The 27,995-nt window shown below is 36.5% G+C and overlaps 1 protein-coding gene and 1 long non-coding RNA gene across 3 annotated transcripts in view; one reads left to right on the top strand and one right to left on the bottom strand.

Moving 5' to 3' along the window:
* The window catches only part of LOC130705584 (uncharacterized), a 50,325-nt gene extending 37,023 nt beyond the window's left edge, over positions 1 to 13,302 (top strand). The window contains exons 3-4 of one of the 2 annotated variants that reach the window (XR_009005857.1): positions 8,228 to 8,347; positions 13,114 to 13,302. This is a non-coding gene — a long non-coding RNA (uncharacterized LOC130705584). Of the gene's footprint in view, positions 1 to 8,227; positions 8,494 to 13,113 lie in introns of those variants that run through there. The other variant, XR_009005856.1, reaches the window with a different exon arrangement.
* ITM2B (integral membrane protein 2B) lies at positions 443 to 24,960 on the bottom strand. Its single transcript, XM_057532522.1, has 6 exons — positions 24,649 to 24,960; positions 5,578 to 5,706; positions 3,889 to 4,095; positions 2,988 to 3,098; positions 2,348 to 2,498; positions 443 to 1,226 (listed from the first exon to the last, which is right to left on the bottom strand). The coding sequence occupies exons 1-6, from the start codon at positions 24,763 to 24,765 to the stop codon at positions 1,141 to 1,143; spliced, it is 801 nt and encodes a 266-aa protein (XP_057388505.1). The 5' UTR covers positions 24,766 to 24,960; the 3' UTR covers positions 443 to 1,140.
* Between the last annotated feature and the right edge of the window lie 3,035 nt (positions 24,961 to 27,995).

Below are 27,995 nucleotides of genomic sequence, written 5' to 3'. Positions count from 1 at the left end.
ACTAAATCCTTTATGGGTTTGTGATGCTTTAAAAATTCTGACTTCTTAAATTCAGAATTGGAATTTGTCTCAGGAATTTACAGTGAAATTACTCTTAGATATTTTAAATAGGGGTGGATTCTAAATTATTTCAGATAGGAAACTACCTTAGAAATATAAGAATCACCACTATAACTCAAAATGCTCCATTTGTGAGAAGACATTCTCAAGAAAGCACTTTATGTTCCTTGGAAAGTTCCGGTTTAATGACAGCCCTTCCACTAAATACAAAAGCATTATTCTAAAATGTTTAAACAGCATCTTTCAAGGTTGAGTCTTAGATGTTACTTTCATAGCATCCATGAAGAATGTAGTTACTTTAAAAGTTTTTTATTTTTTAAAAAAACTTTCACTTTACCCACTGTATATAGAGAACTGGATTTGTAAGAAATATCTCACGATATTAAGAACCAAATTACTCTTTGGTTTTATTATGTGGGAAAAACAACACACAGTCCTTTAGTCAAACAACTTTGTGATATTTATATTCCATTGCACAGGTATAGATTATACAAATTAGTAATACAAGTTATTTCTTAAATTCCAAACATTTTCTAAAATATTATTACACCAGATGCCTAGGATATTAAAACATCGAGGTGGAAATCATACTCTAAAATAGTTAAATATGACACTGAAAATACTACACATTTTAATTAGAGGAAAATTAAAATGTGTGCTCAAATGCTCTAACAAACTAAGTAGCAGGGCAACAACTACAAGTAAGTCACTGTGGTCCATTTTTACGTATGCAGATATATGATTATTAGATAACCCCTCCTCTTGAAAATGCGTAATTAAAACATAAAAATCTGGATAAATGAATTAATGAAATTTAAACTCTTCCTAAGATCTATGGTGAAGTGTACTATTACCTATGACTTCATACAACTACTAATTCAAGATAAAAGACACCACACTTGGAAAGAAAAAAAGATTTTTTAAAGATAATGGTTTTAATTGAGTTAATGAGATGAAAAACAGTGAAGCCCTGTGTTCTACTTACATGAAAGAAGATTTTAAAAAATCACTGCACAAAATACAAAGGGTGGGGTTATGCTGTGGTGTTAAATTTTTCTCCATAATGTTTTTCTTGACTGTTCAAGAACAAATTAAAGTTTCCACAGCAAATTTGTTTTCAAAATGCCGAATCATGGCACAATTGCTGACTTCGCGTTTCTGAATACCTGTTTGGAAGGGAAAATTTTTTAAATTTTGGATTCTTCAGTAATAAGTATTCATGTTAATTTTCACAGTTATTATTTAGACATATAAAAATATTTTACTCTATATTCCATTAACTTCTATAGTTTGATTTTTTTTTTTAACACTGCAGAAAATAATTTCCCTCTCTTTTCTAAACTAAGTATCTTAACAGATGCTAGTAACAATAATAATGCCATACATATAAATTTATGACCTTGAAGGTAGTGGAAATGTTCTACATCTTGACTGTGGCGGTGATTTGCTGAAACTCAAAACTACACACTAAAAAGGGTGAATTTTATTATACGTAAAATTATGACTTTAAAAAAAACTATGAACCATAAGATCATTTTAAAATGAAAGAAATCAAGCAGCAGGCTTCAGGTGACTCACCAGCCCAATGTGGGAGAACAGTATTATCAAAAGTGCTAACAAAAAGCCAGGAATGCACTTTAACTAGGTGCCACAATTTCAAAGAAATCACACCATAGTGTATCTGCATGGCACTCCTTACTTTCTAAAGCTCTATCACATGTACTTTCATTTTATTTTTACAATGATCTTGAAAAAAAATGGGGAGATAATGTCATCACGTGAGAAAACAAAGGTTAAGTGATTTGGCAAAGCTACATTAGTTGTGTCAATGCTCTTAATTCTTCAGCCAAATTCCTTTCGAACTAACCTGACTATGGTTATCTTCAGTGTGATCCCAAAGGCAAACTCTGCTTAGAACCTAGATCCCTGAGCATACAACTGAAGAGCTACTTTAGAGACCCTCTGGATAAGCAGAACCCTTGCACAGTACAGCTCAACCAAAGGGGTAGGATGGAAACGTGGACTGAGTGGCCATATGCAAAGTGAGGTAAGAGCACCTCAAGGAAATGACATTTCACATCCGCCTATTCTATCTGAAAAGAGTGGATTTAGAATTAAGATGATTCTTCAGAAATCTAGAAATACTATACAATGTACAATATAGTTTTATTTTCTCACTCACGGCAAGCGTATTGGTAACAATGACTAGCTTACATCTAAATCTAATTTAACAAAATGAAGTGAAACAAACTTTTTTGGCCAACATTTTAACATTAGAAAGTATTACCTTTAATGGTTTCTCTGCGTTGCAGTTTGTAAGTTTCCTTGTCATGGCACAGTCGATAAATATAGAAACCCAGGTGATCAATGTTTTCAATGCGATCAGTGATGACCATGTGTTCGTGAATCAGATATGACTGAGGCAAATATGTCCCAGCCTACATGTGGAAAAGAATATATTACACAGATATCTCAAAACACACATTGAACAGACAAGGAAAACAGACAAAATTCTTAAGAGATTATAGTATAGAACAGAGATTGGCAAACTACTACCCACCATCTGTTTCTATAAATAAAGTTTTATTGGAATACAGTTGTGCCCATTTGTTTACATATTGTCTATGGCATCAAAATTGATTAGTTGCAACACAGATCTTATTTTTTAAAAGCCTACGATTTATTCTCTGGTCCTTTAGGAAAACTTAAATATAATTTTAGAAATTACATTTTAATTTCAAAATATAAACTACTAAAAGAAAAGAGACAAGGAAAAAAACTGAAACCACAAGTCTTAGTTCCTCGTTGTAAAATGCTTACTAGCCATACTGTCAGTAAGATGGGCTCCTATAGGGCTAATTTCTCAAGAAGGAATTCCAAGATGCTGTAATAGCATAAATAATAAGAAGTATTTGAAAGTTTTATACCTTTATGTTAATAAGTAACTCCAATAGGTTCCTGGGTGGCATAACAATGGAAGTGTTCAGAGGAATCACATAGCATTTATCCAGGTTAAGATCTAAATAGGCTGTGAGTTTCTGGGAAGAAAAAGATATATTTTCATTAGATTAATGTACAAATATTACCAATATACAGACAGGCAGCAACTGGATTTTTAAGAATAACTTGTACTATTAGAATGTGTAAATCACTTGCATTTCAACAAATCAAGAATTTGGTGGGGTAGGAATGGAAATAGTAATGGGAGAGGAAATTTTGCTACTAGTAGATACAGTTCTTATCAGATAACAACAAACTATTAAAATTAACTCAAATAAACTATCATCTGATTAAGAGACTTAGTCCCCAGTCCCCTCACTTATAAACCCTAATGCCCTCTAAGGCATCCATCTATTGTATATAAAAATTAACTTCTCTCCTATGCATCTAGAATAGTACTAACTAGTTACTACCATCCATAGAGAACTAAGTCAATTAAATGATTTTGTGTTCTTGTGGTTCAGATGAGAAACCTGATTGAGAAAGACTATCTCATAGGATGGTTTTGAGGATTAAAATGAGTTAAACTAAACCATGTAAACATTTAGATTTCTAAAAGCAAGTTAGCAACAAAGGAAGAACAGCATATGGTATGTATTAAGACAGACAAGGCAAGGGGAAGAAAGGTAGGTTCACTGAGGGTCTGCTTCAGAGAGCCCATCAAATGTTGGAGTTTATCTTGCAGGGCAGAAGAAACCCAAGGCCATTTTTTTAAAAAGTAAAAAGTAAACCATAAATAGAATAAATTAACAAATACTGAAAATGAAACTGCAAAAGTATCAATTAAGGAACTGGCATTCTTTTTACAGTTCAGGGCACCTGGCTCACCTTGTTAAAATCATGAACAATGTTGGCAGGATCACTATCTGCAAACTCTGGGACAGGCACGCTGATGAATTCAACCTCATCTTCCTCAAAGATCTTAATATTTTCCTCAATGGTCTGGTAGCGAGCAGCTGGGGCATCTGCAGAAGGCTCATTTAAGATGACATCATCTTTGATGTACTTTATTCCACAGTAGTAGACGTCATCTGGCTGCAGAGAGTTTAAACACTATTTCAGCAATTCAGTGGAAGACAGGTTTTTAAATGTTAAGTATTACTTAAGCTGCCACCTTTACCTAAATAGCATTTTGCTTGCAAACTCTTACTTTTAGATGACAAGTCAGACAGTTTAATTACAGCGTTAACACATTCTTTAAGATCAGGTTTTAAAGTACTGTAAAAAACCGGTTTCAGAAGGAGAAAAGCAGCTGATTTCTCCTTTACTTTCTGTGTTCGACAAAAACAGAATAGAAAAGCAATTATCCATCTGGTGACAAGTAAATTGGAAGAAACACACAGGCCTATTTCTACCTGTAAGCCTTATTTTTATAAAAGAATATATTCAGAAACCAGTAATGTTTTTCTGAAAGAACATACTTTTAAAACTTTTTGATGTGATTCACTGATTACATGATTTTTCTCTTATTAGCCAAAAGAGGGATAGTTTTTCTGAAATTTCCACAGGCATACAAGTAGTTCTGATTTTTCCTTAAAATATATCACAATTAAGTGGAAAATATCAGATTATAGCAAATCATTATAAAGATTTTTTTAAAAAGTACGCATATATAATAAAGATTAGGAGCATATAAAAAAATGTTAGGTCAACAAATATCTCTGGACAGTGGAATCGCAAATGATTTCTTTTATATAAAAATACATTTCTTGTAAAAAACTGCATTAGAAAGATGACTAGTATTTCACTAACATCTATCAACATGCCATTATCTCAAAAAATATAGAAAATGAGCACAAAATTTACACATCCTCTGTAGAATATTTCATTTTCTAAATAAAATCTATTTGTCAATAGTTTCTCCAAACTCTGGTATGTTAAAAGAAGTAAACGTACTGAATTATTGTCAGAGAAATACATCACAAAACAGAGATCATAAATCATAATCATTGTAATCAGAAGAAAAAAATGTCTTAATCCACTGGGATTACTATTCTGTAATAAATTATAAACAACTTTTATCCTAAATTACTTCAACATTATTGCTGAAATCACATTCTTAAGAGAAACCAATGACTGGGGAAGAGGCAGAGAGAAGTGGAACCACTATACTCTGGGCCCAGGAGCAAAAAGCTATTGTGGGGAAGACCAAAATGTCTATCAAATTATAGTTTATCAATATGACATTTGAGGCTGGTGTATTTATTCAACTGGCAACTGAGAATACTGTAACTCAGCTATTAATTATGGTAGGAAAATTGAGGGTTAGTCAATTTTGAAAAATCATCCAGCTATCTATACCCTTTAGTCAGCAAAACAATGTTATTCTGCTTTTAGTGACCGTCTAATAGGTTCAGCAAACTTATGCTCAGGAGATTTTTTAACATAACTGTAAAATAAGACCACCACTCTGGCTAAAGGCCACAGACAAAAAGCACAGGCTTAGAACAGGTTTGAGCCAATTTTCTAATACATGTGAAGGAAAGGCAAAAATGTCCCTAGCATTTTCCCACTTACTTGAAGTGCAAAATATTTGTACAGGTATGCTCCTCCTAGAATGACACCTGCAAGCATAAATGCTAGTCCAAAGCACATGCACCAACACCAGGCTCTTCTTTGGCCAACTGGTACCACTTCATCTGGGTCCTAAAATATGAAAAAGACTGATGATCAATATCTTATCTCCAGTCAGAATCACAGAAATGTCAAGCCTGAAAGAAACCTTAATAATTATCATTTTATAAACAAAGATATAAAGACCAAAGGAGTCAGGTCTCTAATCAAAATCCACCCAGGAATGATTAAGTGGTGGTACCAGGACCCAGCCCAATGCCTCCTGAGCTGAGACACCAGTCTTTTGGGAGAGTTCTTTCTTCTAACTTTCAATACCCCACCTGCCACCCATATCTCTAGAGCAATAAATTACATACTCCACAATTTCTATTTTCTGTGCCTAACTTTTAGTGATTAAAATATCTTCTAATATTTAAAAATTCAGAAGAGGCTACAATACAACTTTGTCGTGCAAAATTATGGTGCTGAGTCTTGTGTATTACAATGTCAGGGTATATGAGATTATTTATAAAATTATGTGTTAGCCTGCTGCAGGTAAATTAATATTTCATACTAGGTACAAAGCCATTCCTAACCAAACACAAGAAAAATTAACAGGAAAACTGGGGACAGACCAAATAATATTAAACAGATTCTTTAAACAATTAGAATCTCAAAAAAGTAGGACAAATGTATTTAAAATAATCCTATAATTCCACTGCTCTACCCTAAAGAATCCCAGTTTAACAAAGTTCTTCATTTTTAAGATATCAGTAGAAGCAGTAGAAAATGGAGGAAAGATTTAGTAAGAAAAACTTATTAAGTCAAGAGACGTACAACTAGCACACAATTGTTAGCATTCTGATTTTGACCCCCCTCAAGGAAATAATTTAGCACTGGAACATCATCTAGGGTCAAGACATTCAGTCAGATACACGCCTTGCCCTTCTAACTCAGGCCCTCTACTGTCGCTTCAGAGTTATAGCTAATTTCTTATTTGTGCCCATGTTCATGTGCAAAGAGCTGACAAACAAATGAGATTAGCTGCTGGTGTTATATAACCAGTGGCTCAAGAAATAGTACAGACAGCAAAAGAAAGGCTCCAACTGACTTGAAACCAACATAATAAAAGATGATCTAGTAAGTAGTATGTGTGCACAGCCTTTCAAGTATATAACTCTACCCTTTACTTGGAAAACTCAAGTAATGGAGTTTTCCAAGTAATGGATGGATTAAGGGAGAAAGCAGACTTGACCTACACCTCCATAGATAAATAGGATATAACTTACAAGTTAGGAAGAAAACCTGTATGAACAATGCTGGATACGGTTGAAGCAAGAATTCAGTGAGGAAAGAATGAAAGCTAAGGTTATGTTTTCAATTCTAAGATAAGGAATTTTAACTTGATACTACCGGGGAAAAGCCCAAGCCCAGATGTCCCAGCCAACCAAGAACAATTTAAGGCGCTTGGGTTGGTTGAGCTTAAACACAGAATTTAACACTGTAGAAAAAATGCCATTCAATCTAAGGATTGGCTCAAACACTGTGAGAGCATCACACTTTGCTAGGCATGCCTGTCAACGTATGGTATGCATACTCAAGACAACAAGTACACTGCAAGGAAGTAGTGTGTACTGAGAATAAACCTAGAGGAATTTATCAAGCCATACAAGATACCCACCTGTGAACAGAAAGTTACAAGAATTCCACAGAGTCATAAGGTATTATGAAACCTGAATGATAAAGTACATGTAGTGTTTTGCTTGAGCCCTTGTCTGAGGTAAGAAACAGTTCCTAGCATAATTAATTTTAGGGTGGAGGCAGGGTGGGGAGACGAGAATGACAGATGGAAATAGTCATTTCTAAACATTTGGTATCAGCTGCTGAGACAGTCAAATGTGTGTACAACACGCCCCTGTTCGGCAGGCTCTCTTCACTAGCAGCACTTAAAGGAATAGCCAAAGAGCACGGGCAGACACTCGTAAAAGAATACGCAGCCCCGAACGTTAAGTTGATAAGTGTCCAGGCCTTTTGCTCTACCATTTTTAGCAGGTCAACAAACAATATTTTCAGGAATAAATTATAAACGTCTACTATGTGCCAAGAGCTGTGCCAGGACTGGGCATGTGGCCTCTGCCCAGAAAGAGATCGCTCAGATCAGCCTGGAAAGCAAATATACAAGAAACATAAGTACGCCATAGGCTCTAACAGGAGAATGTAGAAAGCACAGAAGAAGGGCTGACTGGGAGAAGACTTCCCAGGGGAGAAAATCCTGGGGAAGAATGAAGGATGAACACTTATTACCCATGCAGAAGACAGAGTGAAAGGGCATTATGAGTAGGGCAAAGCATGAATAAAATCATGGGGCCAGAATGCATGACATCTCCACGGGTCACACGTGGTACGGCTGGAGTGCCCAGTATGGTGGTGAGGGGTACAGGGGCGAGAATGGAGAGGTTACTGGGGCAGGTCACAGAGGGACTTTGTGTAACATGCTATGGAGTCTGAATGCTCATGTTCATTCAAAAATCACAACTCAGGACTATGACAATAAAACAAAAATTTTAAATTTCTCAAGAGAATCTAACTTATAAAATACCTCACTTACTCACAGGTCATTTGTTCAGCACCTCAACCACGTGAACCATGGCTTAAGAATCAGGAAATAAGAGTCTGAATCGCCAAATTACAGACCCAAAGTCCACGCACCACAATCATCTATTTCATAAAAGAGGTACCAGGTCTTCAAAGTCTGTCTAATCTCTTTTTTTCTGTAAATTTCTATAAGGTTAGTATGGTAGCACCAAGCCAACCGTGGCACTTAGTTGGCCCTCAACTAATATTTGATGAGGGAGTAGAATGTAGAAAAAATTTTTAAAAGCTTGGTTATTTATTTATTTAATGACCCCAAAGTTACGCATCAGCAGCCAGCGTGACAATGAAAGGTGGGGGCAACATAAGAATTTATGATGCACAGGAGACTGTGGCTCTTCAGCAAAGAACAGGAGCCCTAAGCACGCAGCCCAGTTCAACATTCAGGGCCTGTTATTTGCAGTGCACTGTGCTAGATCCTGTGGGAAATTCAAATGTGATTAAGACATGGTTGAAATCTTAAGCAATTTACAGTCAAAATTAACAGCATGCATGACAAATAAATGACGTTCCTTGCTACAGTCTGAGTCACAGAGAAGGGATTAAAGTATATTCAAGATAGAAATGTTGTTAACCTAAGTGATTTAAAAATGCATTTTAAGTGATTAAATTTTAAAACTTGAAAGAGTATACTTAGAGAAAAAAGCCACACGTTAAGATTTAAGAAAAACCCCACATGACCATCTCAAAATATGTAGAAAATGCATTTGATAAATTGTAACTCCCATTCATAATAAAATCTCTTTGCAAACCAGAAGAGATGAAATTCTTTAACATGAAAAAAGGCTAATGATCAAAAATCTACAGCAAACCTCGTATTTAATGGTGAAACTTCAGAATTAAACCATACCCTTTCAAGTCAGGAATATGAGAATGCCCACTAAAACTGATTCTTGGTTTTCATTCAACATTGTACTAGAGATCCTAGGTAGTACACAAATGATAGAACGTGAACTGATTAAAAGATTAGAAAAAAGAATACAAAGCTGTGATTATGTTAAATGATATAACTGTCTATGTAGAAAATCTGAGGAAGTCACATTATTCAAACTAATTAAGAGTTCAGCAAAACTGCTGAAGATCAGTAATTAAAAATCAACTGAGTCAAAGATTTACACATAAATAGTCCTAGCATCATTATTCATAACAGCCCCAAACCAGAAACAACACAACTATCCACTAACTGATGAATGGATAAAAAGTGTGGTGTATTCATACTGAATCTCAAAAACACTATACTGAAAAAAACTCCAACACAGAAGACTACCTATGAAAAGGAAAAACTATAATGACAAAAAACAGCTTAGTGGCTGTCACGATGAAAGGAAGATGGAAGAGGTATGAGGAAATTTTTTAGGGTGATGGAAATGTTTCATATCTTGATTATGGTGGTGGATACATGACTTTATACAATGACCATAAATTCAATCAAACTGTACACATAAAATAGGTGTATTTTACTGCATGTAAATTTTATTTTAATATGGGGAATGAGAGAAAAAAATACCAACTGAGTTCCTATATACCAGGCAACAAAAGAAAGTCTAACAACACCAAGTGCTGGAGAAAGTGTGGAACAATGGGAATTGAGGACTTTCGCACAGTAGACAGGAGCTGGTACAAATGTTTTGAATAACAATTTGGCAGTACCTAATACAATTAAAGATACATATATCTTATGACCCAGTAATTCCATTCCTAATAACATAACCCTAGATAAACACTTCTGTACACAAAAAGAGGCTCAATAATGATTACTGCAGAATGGTCATTAAGAAAAAAAACTGGAAATAACCTAATGTCCACAAGTAAAGAATAAAGTATTATGGGTTCATATAATTAAAGTCTAAATGAAACCAACTAGCACTGTTGATTTTGAGATTAATCTCAGAAACATAATGCTAAAGCAAAAAAAAAGTCAAGTTGGATAAAAAAACCACCATATATTGAAGACTTAAAAAACATAAAAGGAAAAAAACATATAAATGGTACTACAAATTCTTTGTTTTTATATGCTTGGATTATTTCATAATTAACAACAAAAATCATAAAAATCATAAGAAAAAGGAAAACCACTCATGAACAAGAGCAACTTCACTGGGATATATAACTTTACTTGGCCTAATTTAAAACAAGTCATAGACATTTCCTCCCCTTGTACTGCAATAAAACTGGTGCACCTTAAATGATGCTGTTAAGGTAAAAGAACTCCCACAGGTGCTGTACAATTATCACCTCATTAATCTTTCTAAAACCTCAAGTTTTTACCCCAGTTTATAAATGAAGACGCTGAAGCACACACTGGCCTATAATCACCCCTCAACAGTAGGTATAGAAAGAAGCGGCTTCAAAAGCATTCTCACTCTTGCACTGTACTAATTTCTGGTTCGAATAAATCTTATAATATGATAATAAAATTACTTAACCAATTATAGCTTAAGCAAAATGAAGAGTAAATTCCGTTCTGGTACTTCAATTAGTTAAGAATTAGGTCACCTCAATCAGTTCCCTAAGAGGCTTCTGTAAATGTGCTTCAATTATAACTTAACTCAGACAAAATGCAAGGGTTTTCATATAATTTTTATTCTGTGCCCATACTAACAACTCACACTTCACGTCCTCTGGCATCTCTATGTGAGCCTTCTTTGTAGAATGAATGAAGAGACACTTTTTCAGAGCTCCCAGACATACTATTTTGCATTATTAGAGCAAATGCAACAACATCACTTTAGGAACCAGAATACTAAAGAGGAAAATATCTCTTAGGGTTAAAAATCGTATTACAAAAAAGAAAAAGAAAAAAAGAGATGGCATAAAACACTTTATATTTAAAAACAGAAATACAGAAAAGAACCAATACAATTTATTCAACTCAGAGTAGCATAAGCTACTGAACCTTCAGAAATAGATTTATTTAGAAATATGTACTTTTTAAAACACATTCAGTAATATCAATAAATAGAGGATGCACAGGCCAGCTGCCCATGGATGTATTGTTTGGCCTGTACACTGTTTTACAAAATACAGAATTAGCTGCCAACATTAAATATATAATAATTCAAATTTTCACAGATTTCTCATCCATGTTCTAGTTTTCTCAACTCCTCCCTCATCATTTTTCTTCCTAGTGAAGACCAAACATACCAAGTACTTTCCTACAGTGTTGCTTGGTTTTGAACCTTGATCTTCATTTCCAGCTATGACTGGGTGTGCTTCCATTCTGAGAACCTAATTTTAAACTACTTCTCCATATAAAAGGATTTTGAGTTCTGGGTTTTAGAGACTGGATTAATATGGTGAATAAAGCAGCTGAATCCTTTAAATGACAGAACAGGTATTCTTTTGCAAAGAACAAATCCAAGCATGAATGGCATAAGCAAACCAAAAATGGTGACAGAGAGAAGCTGGGATTGGACAAGCTCAGAAAAACCACAGTCCAAGAGCTACGGGAATCAAAGGTGTTCCAGACAACACCCAGTTCTCTGGACAGACAGAAACAATGAGAATGAAGGAAAACTACTCAGGGTATAATACCATCTGTATGAGGTTCTGGCTAAAGGTAAACTATAGGAACAGAAAACTGGGACAGGTGTGAGACTCAGGACTGACTACAAAGTGATATTAAAGAACATTTTGGGGTGAGGAAAATATTCTGCATCTTGACTGCCGTGATTACACAAGTGCACGTATTTGTCAAAATTAACAGAACAGTATAAAGCTAGAAAGGCTGAAAATTTCAGTATGTAACTAATACTCCAGTATATTCGAATTCCTCTCCTTTCCCAACTTATGAGGAGCAAGGAGAGTGTTTTTTCCTTAGAGCCCATTAAATGATACTGAAGAAAAGATATAAACCTTTAAGAAAGGTAAGGATGAAAAGATTGATAGCAGACAAGAAATGTCAAAATTTTGGAGGATGGGAAACAGACAAGTGGTATTTTAACTTCTCTGTCTCAGTCACCTCATCATTAATGGATTAATAATAGCACCAATCTCATAGGGTTAGTGTGGGGATTAAATGAGGAAATACAAGTGAAGTATTTAGATCACTGCTTGGCACACAGTAAATAGTAAGTGCTAAATAAGTGATAGCTATTAGTATCCCCACCACCATCTGACTTAGCTGGGAAAGGTAAGCTGAAACAGGTATCTTCTGGGGGTAAAGCCAATAAAAAGCAATCTACACCTTTCGTTTTTTAATATTCCTTCTTTTTTCCTTTCATAATACTTTATTGATGCACAGAAATAAATTTAACTTGTTAAAATATACTCATTAAATTAAATTAATTAAAATTGCTTACAAATAAACTCTTAAAATATGTTCACCCTTAAAAAAACAAACAAAAAAGCTATCTACAGCAAAATACTGAAAAGGCCAATTAAAAAAGGCATTACTGGAGAGGAAAAGAAAATGACTTCCTATTCCAATAAGAATTCAAAAATAAAAACCTTGGTCATCATTTAAGATCTACTTAAAAAAATTGCCAAAATGTTCTCCTAACTATACTCTTTGAACCACAGAACTTACACAGGCAATCGCTCCAACTGATTACCATCATGTAGGATACCAGTGCCATCCATTTACCACTGGTACATGTTCTATTCAGCTGGCTTCTACATTAGTTTTCTTTTCCCAGCATGGAAAAAAGCAACAAAAAGACATGATCTAGCAACCTGTTCACCATTAATAGCATTAATTCATTACCAAATATATTCTGCTATATGTAAAACACAAAAATCTATGGCTAAGAAGCTAAAAATCTATAAAGACACCAAACATTTGTTTGCATTTTCTCTTGCTCATTTAAATCAGTAATCTGAATTTTATTTTCTCATTTGACTTTTCAGGTAAGATTGATACTATCTCAACTATGGTGAGAAAGTCCACATGAGAAATCTTATGTCTGAAATGCAAAAAGGGAGCAGCTTTCCAAGTGATTGGCATTATATGGATATTAACGTTACTGCATTATTTTACACTTGGAATAGGGACAGATTTTTAAAAAGAGAAACTAATCTAAAATTACAATGTCAGGACTTCCCTGGTGGTCTAGTGGTTAAGAATCCGTTTTGCAATGCAGGGGACGCCAGTTCGATCCCTGGTCAGGGAACTAAGATCCCACATGCCAGGGGGCAACTAAGCCCACGCCACAACTATAGAGCCTGCGCGCTCTGCAGCCCGCACACCACAACGAAAGATCCCGCGTGCCGCAACCAAGACCCAACGCAGCCAAAAAATAAATAAATAAAATAAATAAATATTTTTAAAAATTAAAATAAATAAATAAAATTACAATGTCTACAAAACCATTTCTCATTAATGTCCTTTTCTGTTAAGAAATCCTACGATACACAAGCAGCAAAACAGGAATAAAAAAATTAAAATTTTAAAGTCATTGCATAACAGTTTAACTACTGTGAGAAATATGAAATCTGAACCAAATTACTGGCATTATATAAAATTAGCACATGCCTAGGTTTAAAAAAAAAATAGGCCAGAACTATAAAAAAAAATCAGGCTGTAAATGCTTTTAGTGCTGGATTGTAATTTAATCACTTTTTACATCATTAGGGACAAGCAGAGTTTCTGGTACATAGCAGAATATTAATATAGGAAAACCTTAAAAGTCTTCTGTTCTTTTTCCTACTTATTAACATTTTAAAAGATGACCATCATTTAAATGTAGCGTTTATTCAATCTACACTGAAGAGAAGTGTACTAATGATAATACTTTATGAAATTTCATCAGGTTTTCCAATTCATATTGGTGAGATTAAACAACAGCGTTATATTCAAATGATATTTACTGTTAATAACAGCCTTTACTAGGGATAGATAAATTGGTCAAGATAGATTTCTTCTGCCACTGGCTGAATCATGAGTTCATATTGTTCCTAATAAGAATATCAACCGTCTTCCTAAAAATTTTAAGTATGATAGGAATGCTCTTCTCTATAATTCATCATAAAATTATGTGTCAAGATTAGAGGGGAAAAAAAGCAAACCTGTTCTGGACTCATTTTTGTATAAATCTTGGATTTTAATGTCATTCAACGAGATAACTATACATTTGTATTCAAATGAGTCATTCCATGTAAAATGCAGAACTTCTGCAGAGAAAATTCCAAGTATACCTTCTAAAAACATAAAGTAATTTAAATGTAGAAAGTTACATCTCCCATCCAGGTTTAGAAATTTGAAAGTTATACAAAATGACTATTAGAAAAAATAATTCCAGTTCTTGAGATCAGAGATATTTGTCTCTCTACAGTGAACGTGTAAAAAGTGCTTTGAACCTATGCCTAGCACCAAATGCATGTACAATAAACACTCAATAGTCATTTATCTTGCTCCCTTATTCTACCACTCTCCTCACCCTTGGATCCAGGGGGTTGTTTTCTTGTGAAAACAGACACAGATGTTTAAGTAGGCTGTGATTAATTTGGTTTACATGGTTGGTCTCTCTGAGTTACACCAGGGGCCTCCTGAAGGTTGAGGTGTTTAGTGAATTTTAAATCCCTAGTATATGGTCTGGCCATGCAGGAGGTGCCTCTGAATATGTGATCAGTATACTTCTCAGAAAGAAAAGCTCCTGCATGCAAGAGCCATGAAAGCTCATTTAGTCCAATACATCATTTTACAGGTAAATATAATGAGGCCCAGAGAAGTTAAATAAAATTATTTGTACTGTATCACCAAATAAGGCCTGAATATCATCTGACTCCATGTGCACCTTAGGGAAGGAAAATCATGGAGCTATTAAGTCAGTGACCTACCTAAATAATAGGTTAGGCAAATTAACTCTGGTAATAAGTGAAGTGATACCATGTTACAACTGGATAACACTCATATCCAACCAGAAACGACATAGCCTAGCCTGAGTGTCTACAGATTTTTCCTATCGTAATAGGTTTACTTAAATTGAGCCACACTCATAGTAAGCACTATGTGTTAACCATTACAACAGTAGTGTTAGTATTATTAATATGTTGACAAAATTAATAGAATTTTTCTCTATTATTCATCAAATTACAAAGGATAGTAACAAAAAGTATTAAAATCATATGCACATGAAGGAAAAATAAAGAAAAATAACTCAGACACACTAGCATATAAACATTTCAAAATCAATGAAAAAGGCAAGATATTGTTACAAAAATGAACCTAAGTTAGAGGAATAAAGCCACAAAGCAAAAACCATGAAGTTGGTAGTGAGTGAGTTGTCTCTAAAATTACTCATGAAGAAGACAATTTTGGAACATTAAAAAGGGAGACAAGAAGATGCCTCTTTTTAGGTCATCCTGTCTGACCTTAAACTGGTGTTAATAAAAATGCACATAGTTTCCATTATTATCTATTATTATCATTAAGCCCATTTTTAATGTTAAAGAAAATATTCTAATAAATCTTAAAGCTATGAAGACAGCTGAGTTGAAAGTTCTATTATTGATTTCCAGTTAAATGGTTATCTTTACCTCCTCCTGAAAGCTCAACAGAGTGATAGTAAAGGGATAAATAAACCTTAAGCCAGAAAATGGAAATGACAGAAAACAAAGTATGTCAAATAACAATTTTGAAAGCTGAAAGCATAAGGAAAAAAAATCTCAAGCTTCTAGAGGAAAAACAAAACAAAACGGGTCATATTCAAAGAACCAGGAATCAGAATGGCATCAGACTAGAAGATAATGGAGCAATGCCATCAAAATGCTGAAAAGAAAATTACTGCTAACCTAGAATTTTATGCCCAGATAAATTATCAATTAAATGTGAAGACAGAGTAAAGACTCTCAGACAAGTAAAGTTTAAAAAAAAAAATTGAGCTCAGATGCTTTTTCTTGGATTTATAAAACATAAGATCCAACTTAGGATGGAGGCAAAGGCAGAACAATTCCAGGATAATAATTACTCTCAGGACATCTGTGTAGCAACATACCTAGAATACAACTAGTCTGGGTGGAAAGACTGAAGAATGACAAATGAAATATCGCCAAGAAAAATATGGAACTCGGTAAGTTATCTGATAAGTTTGTAGATACAAAAGGCAATTATACTGCTGTCAAGAGAGTATGAGGATGAATTAGCAATACATAGAAAATTAAGCAATCCTCCCCCTTGACCCAAGAAGTCAATTATCAAATTCAGGGGAAATAAAAATGGTTTTGTACAAGAAAGGAAGTAGAATAAGTTATACTACTTACTCCAATGTAATGCAGTATAACTACATTAACTAGTAGTTATACTGCATTACTACTTACTCTGTGTAAGTTTCATGTCAATTATAATAAAACCATGAACTATCAATTTAATCAGACATTACTATAACTATACTAGGAGAACAGATTATGTATATACCACGTAAATATATAGAAAAGGCTAAATATTCACTTTCCATATTAGGAAGCCAGTAGGTAATATCTAAAATTGCAAAAAACACAAATGGAAACAAAAACCATGAAACAGCAAGTACTTAGAGTAGAAGTTCTCCAAATGTGCTCCAGGGACACCCTTTCAGGGGATCTACAATGTCAAAACTATTTTCATCATAAAAATAAGACACTTGTTTCCTCCATTCTCATTCTCTGGGCAATGTACAGTGGAGTTTTCCAGAAGCTAAACGTGTGATAGAGCACAACAGGCTGACGGCAGAAGCTGTCTTCTATTAAGCTATTCAGTAAAGAACACTGCAAAAATGTAAAACAATGTTGCTCTTACTCTTCTTAAAATGTATTGGTTATTTGTAAATTTTTATTATTTACAAATGTTATTCAGGTTAACATGTTATAGGTTCATTATTATTTTAAATCAGTAAATATTGTTTTAATTTTGAATACAGTAAATATCAATAGATACAACCTACAAAAATCAAAAGCTCTTTGGGGTCCTCAACAATTTTTAAGAGTACAAAGGGGTCCGGAGACCAAAAAGTTTGAGAACCACTAATTTAAGAAGTGGGTTCCAAAAAAAAACACAAGTGGGTTCCTCAGAGATAGGGCAGGACTAGTATCTGCATTTTAAAACTAAGTTAATACTTTGATTAAACCCAAAATTAGATTTATAAAATTCTGTCAACATCTATTACATCATGAGAAATATACTTGTATACAAAAATGGACATAGCTACTGAATGCTAAGGATTTTTAAGTTGCAGGAACAGACCCTCACCAGAACACCTTGGGGAAACGGGGTGTTATTTATCAACAATCTTGTTATGTAACTGACATGTGAGGTAGGGATAAGCAGTAATAAGAACACAAGAAGTAATATTCCAAAACAAGCATGATGAGGGGGGGAAAAGTGGGACTTTTAAAAGATAGGGATGGGGAAAAGCACTAACATTTAATTGAGTTTCTATGAACTAGGGACAGTTAATTCCATCACAAGAACACTGTAAGGTTGGTACCACTATACTAGTCTACAAATGAGGAAACTGAGGCTTGGGAGGTTTCCAGACTTGCCCAAGTTATCAGATCCAGGTGACAATATTAACTTTTGCCAGTAGGATCTAACACTGTGTGAAAATAGTGTTAAGTTTGAGGTATTAGTTTATAAAAAACAATACAAAATGAATAAATGCTATGCTTCATTAATTTTCTACTTCTATCTTGAAGTCTACTTCTAGAAATCTTTAAGATGTAGTAGTGCCAAATAAAAGTTTGAATTGTTAAAAAAAAAAAAAGATGTAGTAGTAATAATAGCAGCTAATATCTATTCAGTCTTACTCTGTTCCAGGCATTGTGATCAATTTTTTACAGATTATCATATTTCCCAGTTAGCTGATGGAGAAACAGAGAGTTGGAATAATTTACCCAAACTAACACAGTAAGTCGTAGAGATAGTATCTAAATCCTAAAGCACAAACTGCATAGTCTGACTTCTCAATAAGTAGACAGTGTGGTTTCCTGAACTATACCCCTTTTTGGAGTGAGGGAACTAGGCCAAACGAGAGAAATTGATTATTTTCCCCCAACCATTTAAAAATATAAAAAAATCATTCTTAGATCATGGGTTATACAAAAACAGGCAGCAGGCCACAATTTGGACACCTGGGCCATAATTTGCCAGCCCTGCTCCCCACTGTAAAGGAGACTGTAAAATGGTGGCCTATGTCAGTCTTCAGTGTTTCTGCCTGAAATTCTGGTATGAATTAGTTGTTAATATTGAAAAATCAAGTTTTAAATAAAAACCCTGATTGCAGCTTGCCTTTAAAAACTGGAGGATCAAGCAACACTGGATCCTTTTTTTTTTTTTTTTTTTGATGAAAATGAAGAATATTCTAAGTTGTTTAATACGGGGGGGGGGCGGGGGGGGGGGGAAGCCTAGCTTCACTATATCATTTGCTTGGGCCCAGGAGCACTGAGTTTGCCGTCTCTGCTTAACATGCCTAGCACTGCCCTAGATGGGATTGGGAAATTTTTTCCTAGCACTAATATGAAAGCAAGGTAAAATAAATTGAAGAGAGAGCTATAAAATGAAAAATTTTTTAAACTGACATGGTATATATAGCAGAAAAGAAATACTAGAGAGACCGGCTGACAAAATGAATTTTAAGAAATGCAGACCTAGGGAGTTCGCTGGTGGCCTAGTGGTTAGGATTCTGGGCTTTCACTGCCGTGGTGGCCCAGGTTCAGTCCCTGCTCGGGGAACTGAGATACTGCAAGCCGTGCGGCTTGGCCAAAAATAAATAAATAAATAAAATTTGTAAAAAATAAATAAATAAATAAAAATTGAAAAAATAAATATAAATTGCAGACCTCGGTGGACCAACTCTTAAAGTCATTTTTCCCAGCACAAAGAGGATTCTTCTTCTGGACGTTGCAGTAAGTGATTTACTTAACAATGTAACTTACCTTTTTGGTTTTTATATTAAATAATTTTAAACATCATAATCATATTTAAAGCAGAGAAAACAATCCAAGATTTAAGCTTTATTCTTAACTCGTTATGCAAAACATTTAAGTCTTGAAAAGTAATTTTGGCATTAAAAGTTAAACATTCAAATATACAAAACTCCATTAAAACTTCTCATTTTTTAAAGTATGAAATTCAACTATGCCAAAAAAGGCTTATGCAAATATTTCAAAATCTTAAAGTATTAAATACCTAACGTCATACTTAGTGTCAATTTCCCAAATCAACTCCCTACATATTTAACTTGAAAATGTTTAGGATTTATAAACTGTGCAAATTTAATTTCAACATTAATTTCTCTTCTGACAAATATATTTTAGCTTTAAGTCATATAATTACTGCTAAAAACTTATCAACATGAAAAGATAAACATTAAATGAAAAATTAGAACATCCCTCTATCCTAAAAATAGTAATTTTTTCATTTCTGAAACTCAAGATTGAAAGTCTTCTGCATAAGAATAAAAAGTCTATGTTCATTCTTACTTGCTTTTCCCCAAATGGCAGAATTATAGAAATACTTCATTAAGTTCTTTCTTTTCCTCTAATCAATTAAAGAGCTCAAAAGAAACTTCAATTGTTTAAAAACAATTTTATTCAATTGTTGGTAACATATAAAATAGAGGATTATACTGTAGATTTCTTTAAAGCTATTAAGTACATGTATCATAAATACTGATTAAAAGGGATAATCACAATTAAATGATTTTTTAATGATGTTCTTAGTGTCATATCTATAATAAAATTTCTAATTTTCAACTTTCAGTTGCCTACCCTATAAAACTTTCATTGTTAAGCTCTGTGCAAGAAAATAAGAGACCCAAGGAAATAACTCTACACATAAGCTTCTTGAAAACATGGCTCCAGTGTTGCTACTTTCTACAGCATTTTGACAAAAACCACCACATTCAGAAATTCAGCATTGTCAAATCCTTTATTTTAACAGGCAGCAGTTATGGCCTGAAAAGGCTTTGATGGCAAAGTCCTTAACTCCTTTAGTCTAAGCTCTAACAAAAAGTGACAAGTTTACCGAAAAGTTTAAGAGGATGCATTCACCGATGTCATTTTGAAAAGACACAAATTTTTCTGGCTCTTCCTCTACTGACACTATGACATACAAAGGAGTCCAAGAAGTTTTAGTTATACCATGAATTCAGAAAGTATTTTCCTTTTGGAAAAAAGAAAATGACTTTTAAGTAGACACTCCAGATATTTAAGTTATGGTATGGGAGAACAAATAAATAAAATGTCCCACCTTACATCAAGCTTTAGCAATACCTAATGAAAACTTCTAAAGTTAAATTCTAAATCAATTTAAATAGGCCTGTACCATGTGTTTCAAGAGATATTTCTGATTAAAATAATACTTCTATTCACTTAAACCTCATATATGGCAGAGCTGATATTCCATAACGTCATACAGGTTTATGATTTTGCCAAGGGTAATACACTTGCTTCTATCTAGTCCGGAGAAAATAAGTTTAAGATGACACTGGGAAGACCCCAAGCAGGTAACCTCCAACTGCACAACATACAATTTTGTCCACCCTCTGCAGCTGCAGCAGCCCGTGAGGCGTGTGTACACAGAAGGTCCTGCCAAGTCGCTTGGTAGGCACAGGGGCAATTAATTTGTCTCCCAGCACTAATCCCTCACTTCAGATATCAATATCCTCATGAAGAACTAAAATGCAGTGACTGTAAAGTTTTTGCTGGCCAATGTTTACAGACACTAAATTACACAACTAGGAAATCATATGCACTTTTGTTAAAGGGAACCAAGCTCCCCATCCCTTCTGTAAACATCAAAACATTTCAGTAAATGTCATCATATTTTATGTTCCTTCTCCCCTCTACCTCCCCAAAACCAGAAAATACAATGAACACCAACACCACCAGAAGGCAAAATTACCAGTCCTGTTTATGCAAACAGAAATGCCAGAAAGTGTAAAGAATTAGGATCCAAGTAGCCATTTTGTGACGGGTAACTCAGAACTTACTGGGTTAGTAATCTTTCACTTATGCTCCCATCCTGCCCCATCTTTTCCGCTCCAGGAGCATTTTACTTTTCCTTTTAAGGAGGTCTGCAACTACAACTACGATGCACACCAGAGAAGAGGCAACACTATTTATCAGCAAAACAACTTGCAGGGATACCTATGAAGCAAACTTGAGCTTCTTCGACGCCTGAGATCGGGAAAGGCATTTCATAATTAGGCATGACAACAGAAGGAGTTACTGACAACTACTGTTCTACAGTGAGGTAACACAAAGTGAAAATTTAGTGTATTACATAATACCTCTATCTACCTCCTTTCTCTGTGACCCATGGCTACTTAATATGAGGAAGGAATGTAACATGCTGAACATGGGGAGGAACAAAGGGAACAGTCTGGTTAGGGTGAGGAGGTAGTTATTTTTTCCACAGTTAAAACAATTTGATCCCTGCCAAATATAATTATGTAATTCTAGCATTTTCATAGAATTTTAAAACTGGAAGAGTCCTTTACAGACCATCTGCTGCTACCCTGTCATCTTACACATAAAGAAATCTAAAAACTTAAGCCCAAGATCAAGCAGTTGTGTAATGACAGAACTGGGACTTCCGACTCAGGACATAAAGTATTTCCTTTGATATTTACATATATATAACAATTTTCCAAAGTTCAAAGTAGAAACACAAACATTCATAAGTGAATTGCTGCCTCTAACATAAAACACACATGTAATTTCAAATTCACCTCTATTAAACAAAACATAGGGGAAAATGTAGGGCAAGAATAATAAATAGCAAGCTAGTTGAGGTAATATAATCAACAGACATGGCTGTTGGGAATAATAGCTACTGAAAAGACAAGATTGAAAAATGGGACAATGGAGCTGTTTCCAGAGAGTCCTCACCCAGCAGTGAGAAAAGAGCTAAAGAAATAGCAAAAGACAGGAACAGTGTAAAAGTGCTGGAATGCGTGTTACATAAGCCAGCTGACTGGAGTGATAAGAATTCTTATGGCATAAGGTCTGAAGAATCTGCATTTTTAAACCAGAATCCCAGATGATATCAGGTGATCCTTAAGAGTACATTTTGAGAAACAATGGTTTTCGGGATATTGTGGTCTAGGAGAGTTAAAGATACTCAAAATTCTTGTTCAGGAGTTCTGGCCCGTAACTAGCTCAACTGGATCCTCTTCACCAACCAGGCAAGGAAATGCCCCAGGCAAACACAGGAAGGCTGATTCTGTGCAGAATCCAGGGAGTCAAACTCAGTAGTTCCCCAGCACAGTCACCCCAAGGAACCAGAGAACATTAAGGAATCACTGACCCAGCTCTAAGAGATCGTCCACAAATGTCTGTTATGAAGTAAGGTTTTCATTTACTGTTAAGTGACTGATTATAAGGATTCTACTTTTAATGTAGAGCAGTATTTTGTCACTCACTTAAGAAAAGAAGTCTTTGAGCTTATAGCTAGAAAAAGAATTAGTCATTTTGTATCTGCCAATTCATCCATGACTGCTATGTGGTTTACAAAGGAAGACTCTGGCCCTCACAGCTTTGTTCCAGTATTTTTCTTTGGCTATGGAGATCTGAGAAAATAGAAACAGAAAACATAGCACAGAGCTATGAATGGTTACTTTTTTTTACTGCTGTTATGACCATAATATTTGAATATGGTGAAATTGTGAGAAATTCTGAGAATCTGAAAACAGGGTCACCATTTCAGAAATGACAGTAAATGCCAAAAGTCAGATTTAAACCTGCCCAGCAAATTATTTCTGATTTTTGTCCAGAGTTTCAAATCTCCTTCACTACAGGAACAGGGAAAAGCCATCTGAAGTGACATCATCCAATCCTTTCTCCCTCTCTCTTTTTTAATGGGAGGAGTTATATTTGTTCATAGGATTTTTTAAAAGACAAATAATAGGATTAAAATCTATCTAATCTCTACGTATTTCAGTCTGTTATGACTGAGTACTTGACTATCAACTTATTCTAGGTACAATGAATGTTAGATAAACATAGAGCTAAGATAATAATTTGCTGCTGGAATTATCCTCTGTGGATTCCAACCATTTTCTCTTAAGACCAAGACAGTTTACAATGGATTCAGGAAAACAATACCAATACCAAAACTCTAATTCCTTTTAGGGAATCAGTCCACTTCCTATTTCAAGGCAAGACCGTCATTTAAAAGTCAACCCCTGACGTTTGTGCTTTTAACTAGAACATTTCCAAAAAATAAGTACAGGCACGTCCAGATTAACGTTGTATTTTCAAACATTTTTTACAGTGTGTTTTCCAGTAGTAATTTTCATTAGATCATATAAAAAACGCTTATTACTCATACTTGTACAAATTATTAGTTTTTTTAAAGTTAGAACTAAGTTTACCCTACTCATAACAGGTCTTGAAAAATGCTAACGAAAAAATTAAAAATTACGCAACATGAATAACTTCTACAGGATTAAATTTTTGCAGCCTAAAGAAGATCTGGTAGAAAGAGGCTGTGAGGATTTCCTTTTTATTCAACTTCTGAGACAATTACAATCATATCTTAAATGAGTATTATTGTAAACCACTAAAACTTAGCACAGTAATAGTCCCTCTCCTGATGTTTTGCTTAGGGCTAAAAGGGGGATTTTGTAAAATAAAGGACAATTTTAAAAGGGACGTAAGACAAGTTTGTTACATTTAGTTTCACTTAGCGTAAGGGACTCTCGTTAAGATACTGATATCATTTAAAAGTCAATTGTCGGTTTTACACAGACATCCACATAGTAATTAGTGATCTTCACCGGGAATAGTCGTTTTAATTATAAAATCAACAGCCAGAACCTACTCTGAGCAGACCGTCACCTGGCTTTCTCCTCTCGCCCGCTCCCTCGCCCCCCTCTCCCTCCACAGACCCCACGGTGAAGTTCACCTGCCAATACCGAAGGGCCGTGGAAAAAGAGGAGGTAAAGAAGAAAATGCTTTTAAAATTAACAGGCTTTTACAGTAGCCGGAGTTAGTGCAAGGGCTGTTCAGCCTAGAAACGAAAGTAGGAAGCGACAGAGGTGTAGGCTTGTAATGATGTCAGCCATTTTAGGCACATTATACTGGGAGGAAGTGCCAAACTCCGCTGTTGTTTTTGTTGTTTTGCATGCCGCCGCCGGTCTCCAGATCGACCGAACCCAGTCCTGGCCCCGCGCACATTCCCGGACTGCACCAACGACCGTGCACTAGGCACCGTTCTCCAATCCTCCTCCCCGCAGGCCTCCCAAGCTCCCTATCCCGCGGCAGCCGCCGCTTTCTGCACACGCACTTTCTTACAAAGAAGCTGCGCCGGACAAGCAAGGGGAGCGGCCCGAGAAAAAGGAGAGCTCGGCCCTCTCCGGGACTCTGTCCCGCGCCCCGCGCCGCTTCGGGCGCAGAGCCGCACCGGCCCCGCGCAGCTCTCCCGCGGGCCCAGCGCCCACTCCTCCGACCCCCTGGCCCTCGGACCTTGCAGTCCACGGCGACCGCGTTGTGGGGGATGATGAGCGCCTCCTCGCCGCTCTTGGGCTCGCCCTTCTTGGCCTCCTTCTGGGCCAGAGCCGAGTTGAACGTCACCTTCACCATGGCGCGGCCTGGGGCGCCCTCGGAGGGCGGCGGTGGGCTAGGGGCGCGGGCTGCGGGCTCCTGGCTGCAGCTGCAGCCTCCTCGGCCGGGCTCCGAGCACGGCTAAGCGGCGGCGACGGGGGATACTGCGGCACCAGCCCTGCAGCCTCGCAGCTCCCGGACGAAGGCAGAGACCGTTCGCTTTCCTCCGGGGGCGGAGCCCGAGGAGGGCGGACGGGGGTGGTGGGCAGGGGGCGGGGCCGGAGGGGGGCGGGGCGGGGTCCTAAGGGCGGACCCGACGTGCAGATCGGAGCGGAGTCAGACCCTGCCCTCTCCCCTGGTCGGAGGAGAGATCTAGCCGGGAAGGGACGGGCGCTCCTGCGTGCGGGCCTGGATTTTGCAGTTTTGAATTCGCTTCCAACCAGTTTACCTCCGTGCACAATGTTGCAGCTTTGTAGCAAAATAGGGTGAACTTTACCGGTCTGTCACGGATAATGGGTTAAGCTCCGGCAGCGCCGGGCGGACCCGTCCCTGCCAGCTGCCCGCACCTAGAACCTAAAGGCCGTGGAATTTGGGGGCCTCCACACTTCCATTTTTTAACTTTATTATGGAACCGACTCAGTGGAGCACAGAAATGTTTAATGCTCTCTATCCTTGTGATCTGACTTCTTGTGATCGGACCTCACCCAAGGGCGTTACCTGACTCAGACGGGCCTTGTCTTTCTTCCCCCGGCCCCCGCCATCGCAAGGTCAACGGCTACCCTGCCTAGTCCCAGAGCAGTTGGGAGGAAGTTTCTAGGCAGATTTGTATTTCATACAGCTCACATTTCTAAAACAGAATGTTCCCCTCCCGTGTAGACTTGGACAAAACCCACATGCACACGGGGCTGATTTGCGATTCATATTCGATGATGAATCTTTAGTAGCTTTGTGCAAAATTTAAAAAAAAATTATGGGTAAAGCAAAATTATGTTTTGAAGAGATTTCACTTTCACCTAATTCAAGAGAGGGTAATGGCCTGCAATGTTACTGGGTTGATGACTGTGTCAACAGATGGCCCTTTGGACAAATGGTTGATCTTGAACCCTTCTTCCACTCGGCTCTGTCCTGATTCAACCAGAGATGTGGGTGTACTCTAGAATGTTTCAGCTGCGGCAGCTCTGCCCTGAGTCAAGCATGAAGAAAGTAGGTTGAGTCTGAGTTTCTGGGGAATTTGGCTCTGCTCAAGGAGGGGGTTAGGTCTCTTAGACCCTCCATAGAATCAGACCACAATTCCCTGCAAAACATCCCAAGATCTCAGAATCTTTCAGATTATATATTTCCAAGAGTCATCCTGGACTGAGGTAGAAACCCAGCCTAAACCAGGAGTCGGCTTAGGCATTCTGAAATTTGAGTGAAAATGAATTAAATGTTCAATTGAAAATAGTAAGAGTTAGGCTCCAGTCCTGGTGAGTCCTGATTCTAGCTAGCCATGTGACTTGCAGCAGCTTATTTAAACTCCCTGGGCCTCCCTGGTCCAGGGATCAACTCTGTGGGGTTGACTCTGTGAACTGGCGTAGTGTCACAGATTTCTTGAGACACTACAATTGAAGACTAAGAAATTCTGGAAGCAAGATCTAGACGATTATAAATGATTATACTATATCCTTCCTGCTTCTCTTTTTGTTATGATGGAATGGTGGGAAAATACCCAAGGCATTTTGCATTAGAATTAGTAAAGAAAACAAAATTATGAACAACACTATTAAACAAATTAGGAAACTGAGGCAAAGAAAGAACAAAGGAGTTTGACAAAACCAGAAATTAACCACCCCCCTCCCATTTCTAGTCTAAGAGACTCAGCAATAAAAGTCTACTGCTTGTTTTGTGTACCAGCAGTGAGCAACAGTTTATAATCAGTTGGCAAACAGTCTGGGAATAATCTCCTGGTTTTGTTTCTCCACTTTATGTGGTGTGTCTACGAAACTGTGTAGTACACAACAGAGGAGATAATGAAGAAGCTGGATCAAGACCAAGCAAAGCAAATCCAGTCTCATGATTTATAAAGGGTCGCCCAGTGACCCTGGAAACTGAATGGGGGAGGAGGAGAGTCAATGACCCAACCAAAGAAAGTTAAAAACATAGTCATAAGTTACCACTAACCACTAAATGTAAAGCTAGTCTTAGAAGACCTCTGTGTGCCTTTTTCACATTGATTTTGAGAGAGTAAGAAGATGGGAGGACAAACTAGAGTCAGAGAAATAAATTCAAGAATCTTAGATCATTTAGATTTGTGTGATGTGCTTGGAAAGGGATTTCTCTTTCCTGGGTTCTTTTTTTTTTTTTTAATATTTATTTATTTTCTTATTTGGCTGAGTCGGGTCTTCGTTGCCGCGTGTGGGATCTTTGTTGTGGGCATGTGGGATCTAGTTCCCTGACCAGGGATGGAACCTGGGCCCTCTGCACTGGGAGCACAGAGTCATCACCACTGGACCACCAGGGAAGTCCTTCTCCTGGGTTCTTTTACATCTCCATACTTTCTGTGCATTCTCCTTCAGATTTAGCAGGTTAATTGGGAAAACATTTTTGCAAATATGGGACCCTTAGTGAAACAACATCCCTGAATATACCCTTTAAAATGTGCTCATGATACCTTCCCTCCTAACCCAGTGTGTGGCTATAGGTGGGCACCTTGTGGCTTTGTCTCAACTTTTATTAAAAAAAGTGTTTCTTCTAGGCAAAAGGTGAATGCTTCTACTGAACTTGCCTCTCTTCAGACTTAAGCAAGCACTGTTTTTCTCTCTCCTTCCTAACTTCAGATAGTCTTTATTGTTTCTAAATTTCTCACCTCCCAAGTTTATATTTCTTATCACCTTCCTACCTCAATACTATATATTTTTTCCAATTATTTTATTTTATACCATGTCATTATTTTCCTTGATGAACCGACTAAAATAGTTTTTGGGGGAGTTGTAACATGCCAACCCTTTGGGAATTGTCCTGTTCATAAATGCAGTTCTCTTTTGATTGTGACATTGGGGTTTTTATTTTGTTTTGATTGTGAAAAGAGTGGATATGTTCCACTCTGGGTGCTTTAGTTTTCTAGTTGCCATCTATCGGTTGCCCTCCTCCAAAGCCCGGCTTTCTCATGCATCCATGCTTAGGATATGAGTCTTCACGTTTTAAAGAGAGGGAGAAAGAAAGAAAAGATAAGCAAGTAAAAAAAAAAGAGAGAGAGAGACTGAGAGATATGACAGAAAGGCACAAAGATA

Source organism: Balaenoptera acutorostrata, chromosome 18, assembly GCF_949987535.1.
Source record: "Balaenoptera acutorostrata chromosome 18, mBalAcu1.1, whole genome shotgun sequence".
Lineage (NCBI taxonomy): Eukaryota > Metazoa > Chordata > Mammalia > Artiodactyla > Balaenopteridae > Balaenoptera > Balaenoptera acutorostrata.
Note: the sequence above shows the minus strand (reverse complement) of the source record. Positions and strands in the feature narration are given on the sequence as shown.

What these genes read in the sequence shown, in the direction of transcription:
- ITM2B (XM_057532522.1), bottom strand. Translation starts at nt 24,765, where the DNA reads ATGGTGAAGGTGACGTTCAACTCGGCTCTGGCCCAGAAGGAGGCCAAG. An exon ending in TTGTTCATGATTTTAACAAG is followed by an intron (nt 3,099 to 3,888) that starts GTGAGCCAGGTG and finishes TTTTCTTCCCAG; the next exon opens with AAACTCACAGCCTATTTAGA. An exon ending in AGTTACTTATTAACATAAAG is followed by an intron (nt 2,499 to 2,987) that starts GTATAAAACTTT and finishes TTCCACATGTAG; the next exon opens with GCTGGGACATATTTGCCTCA.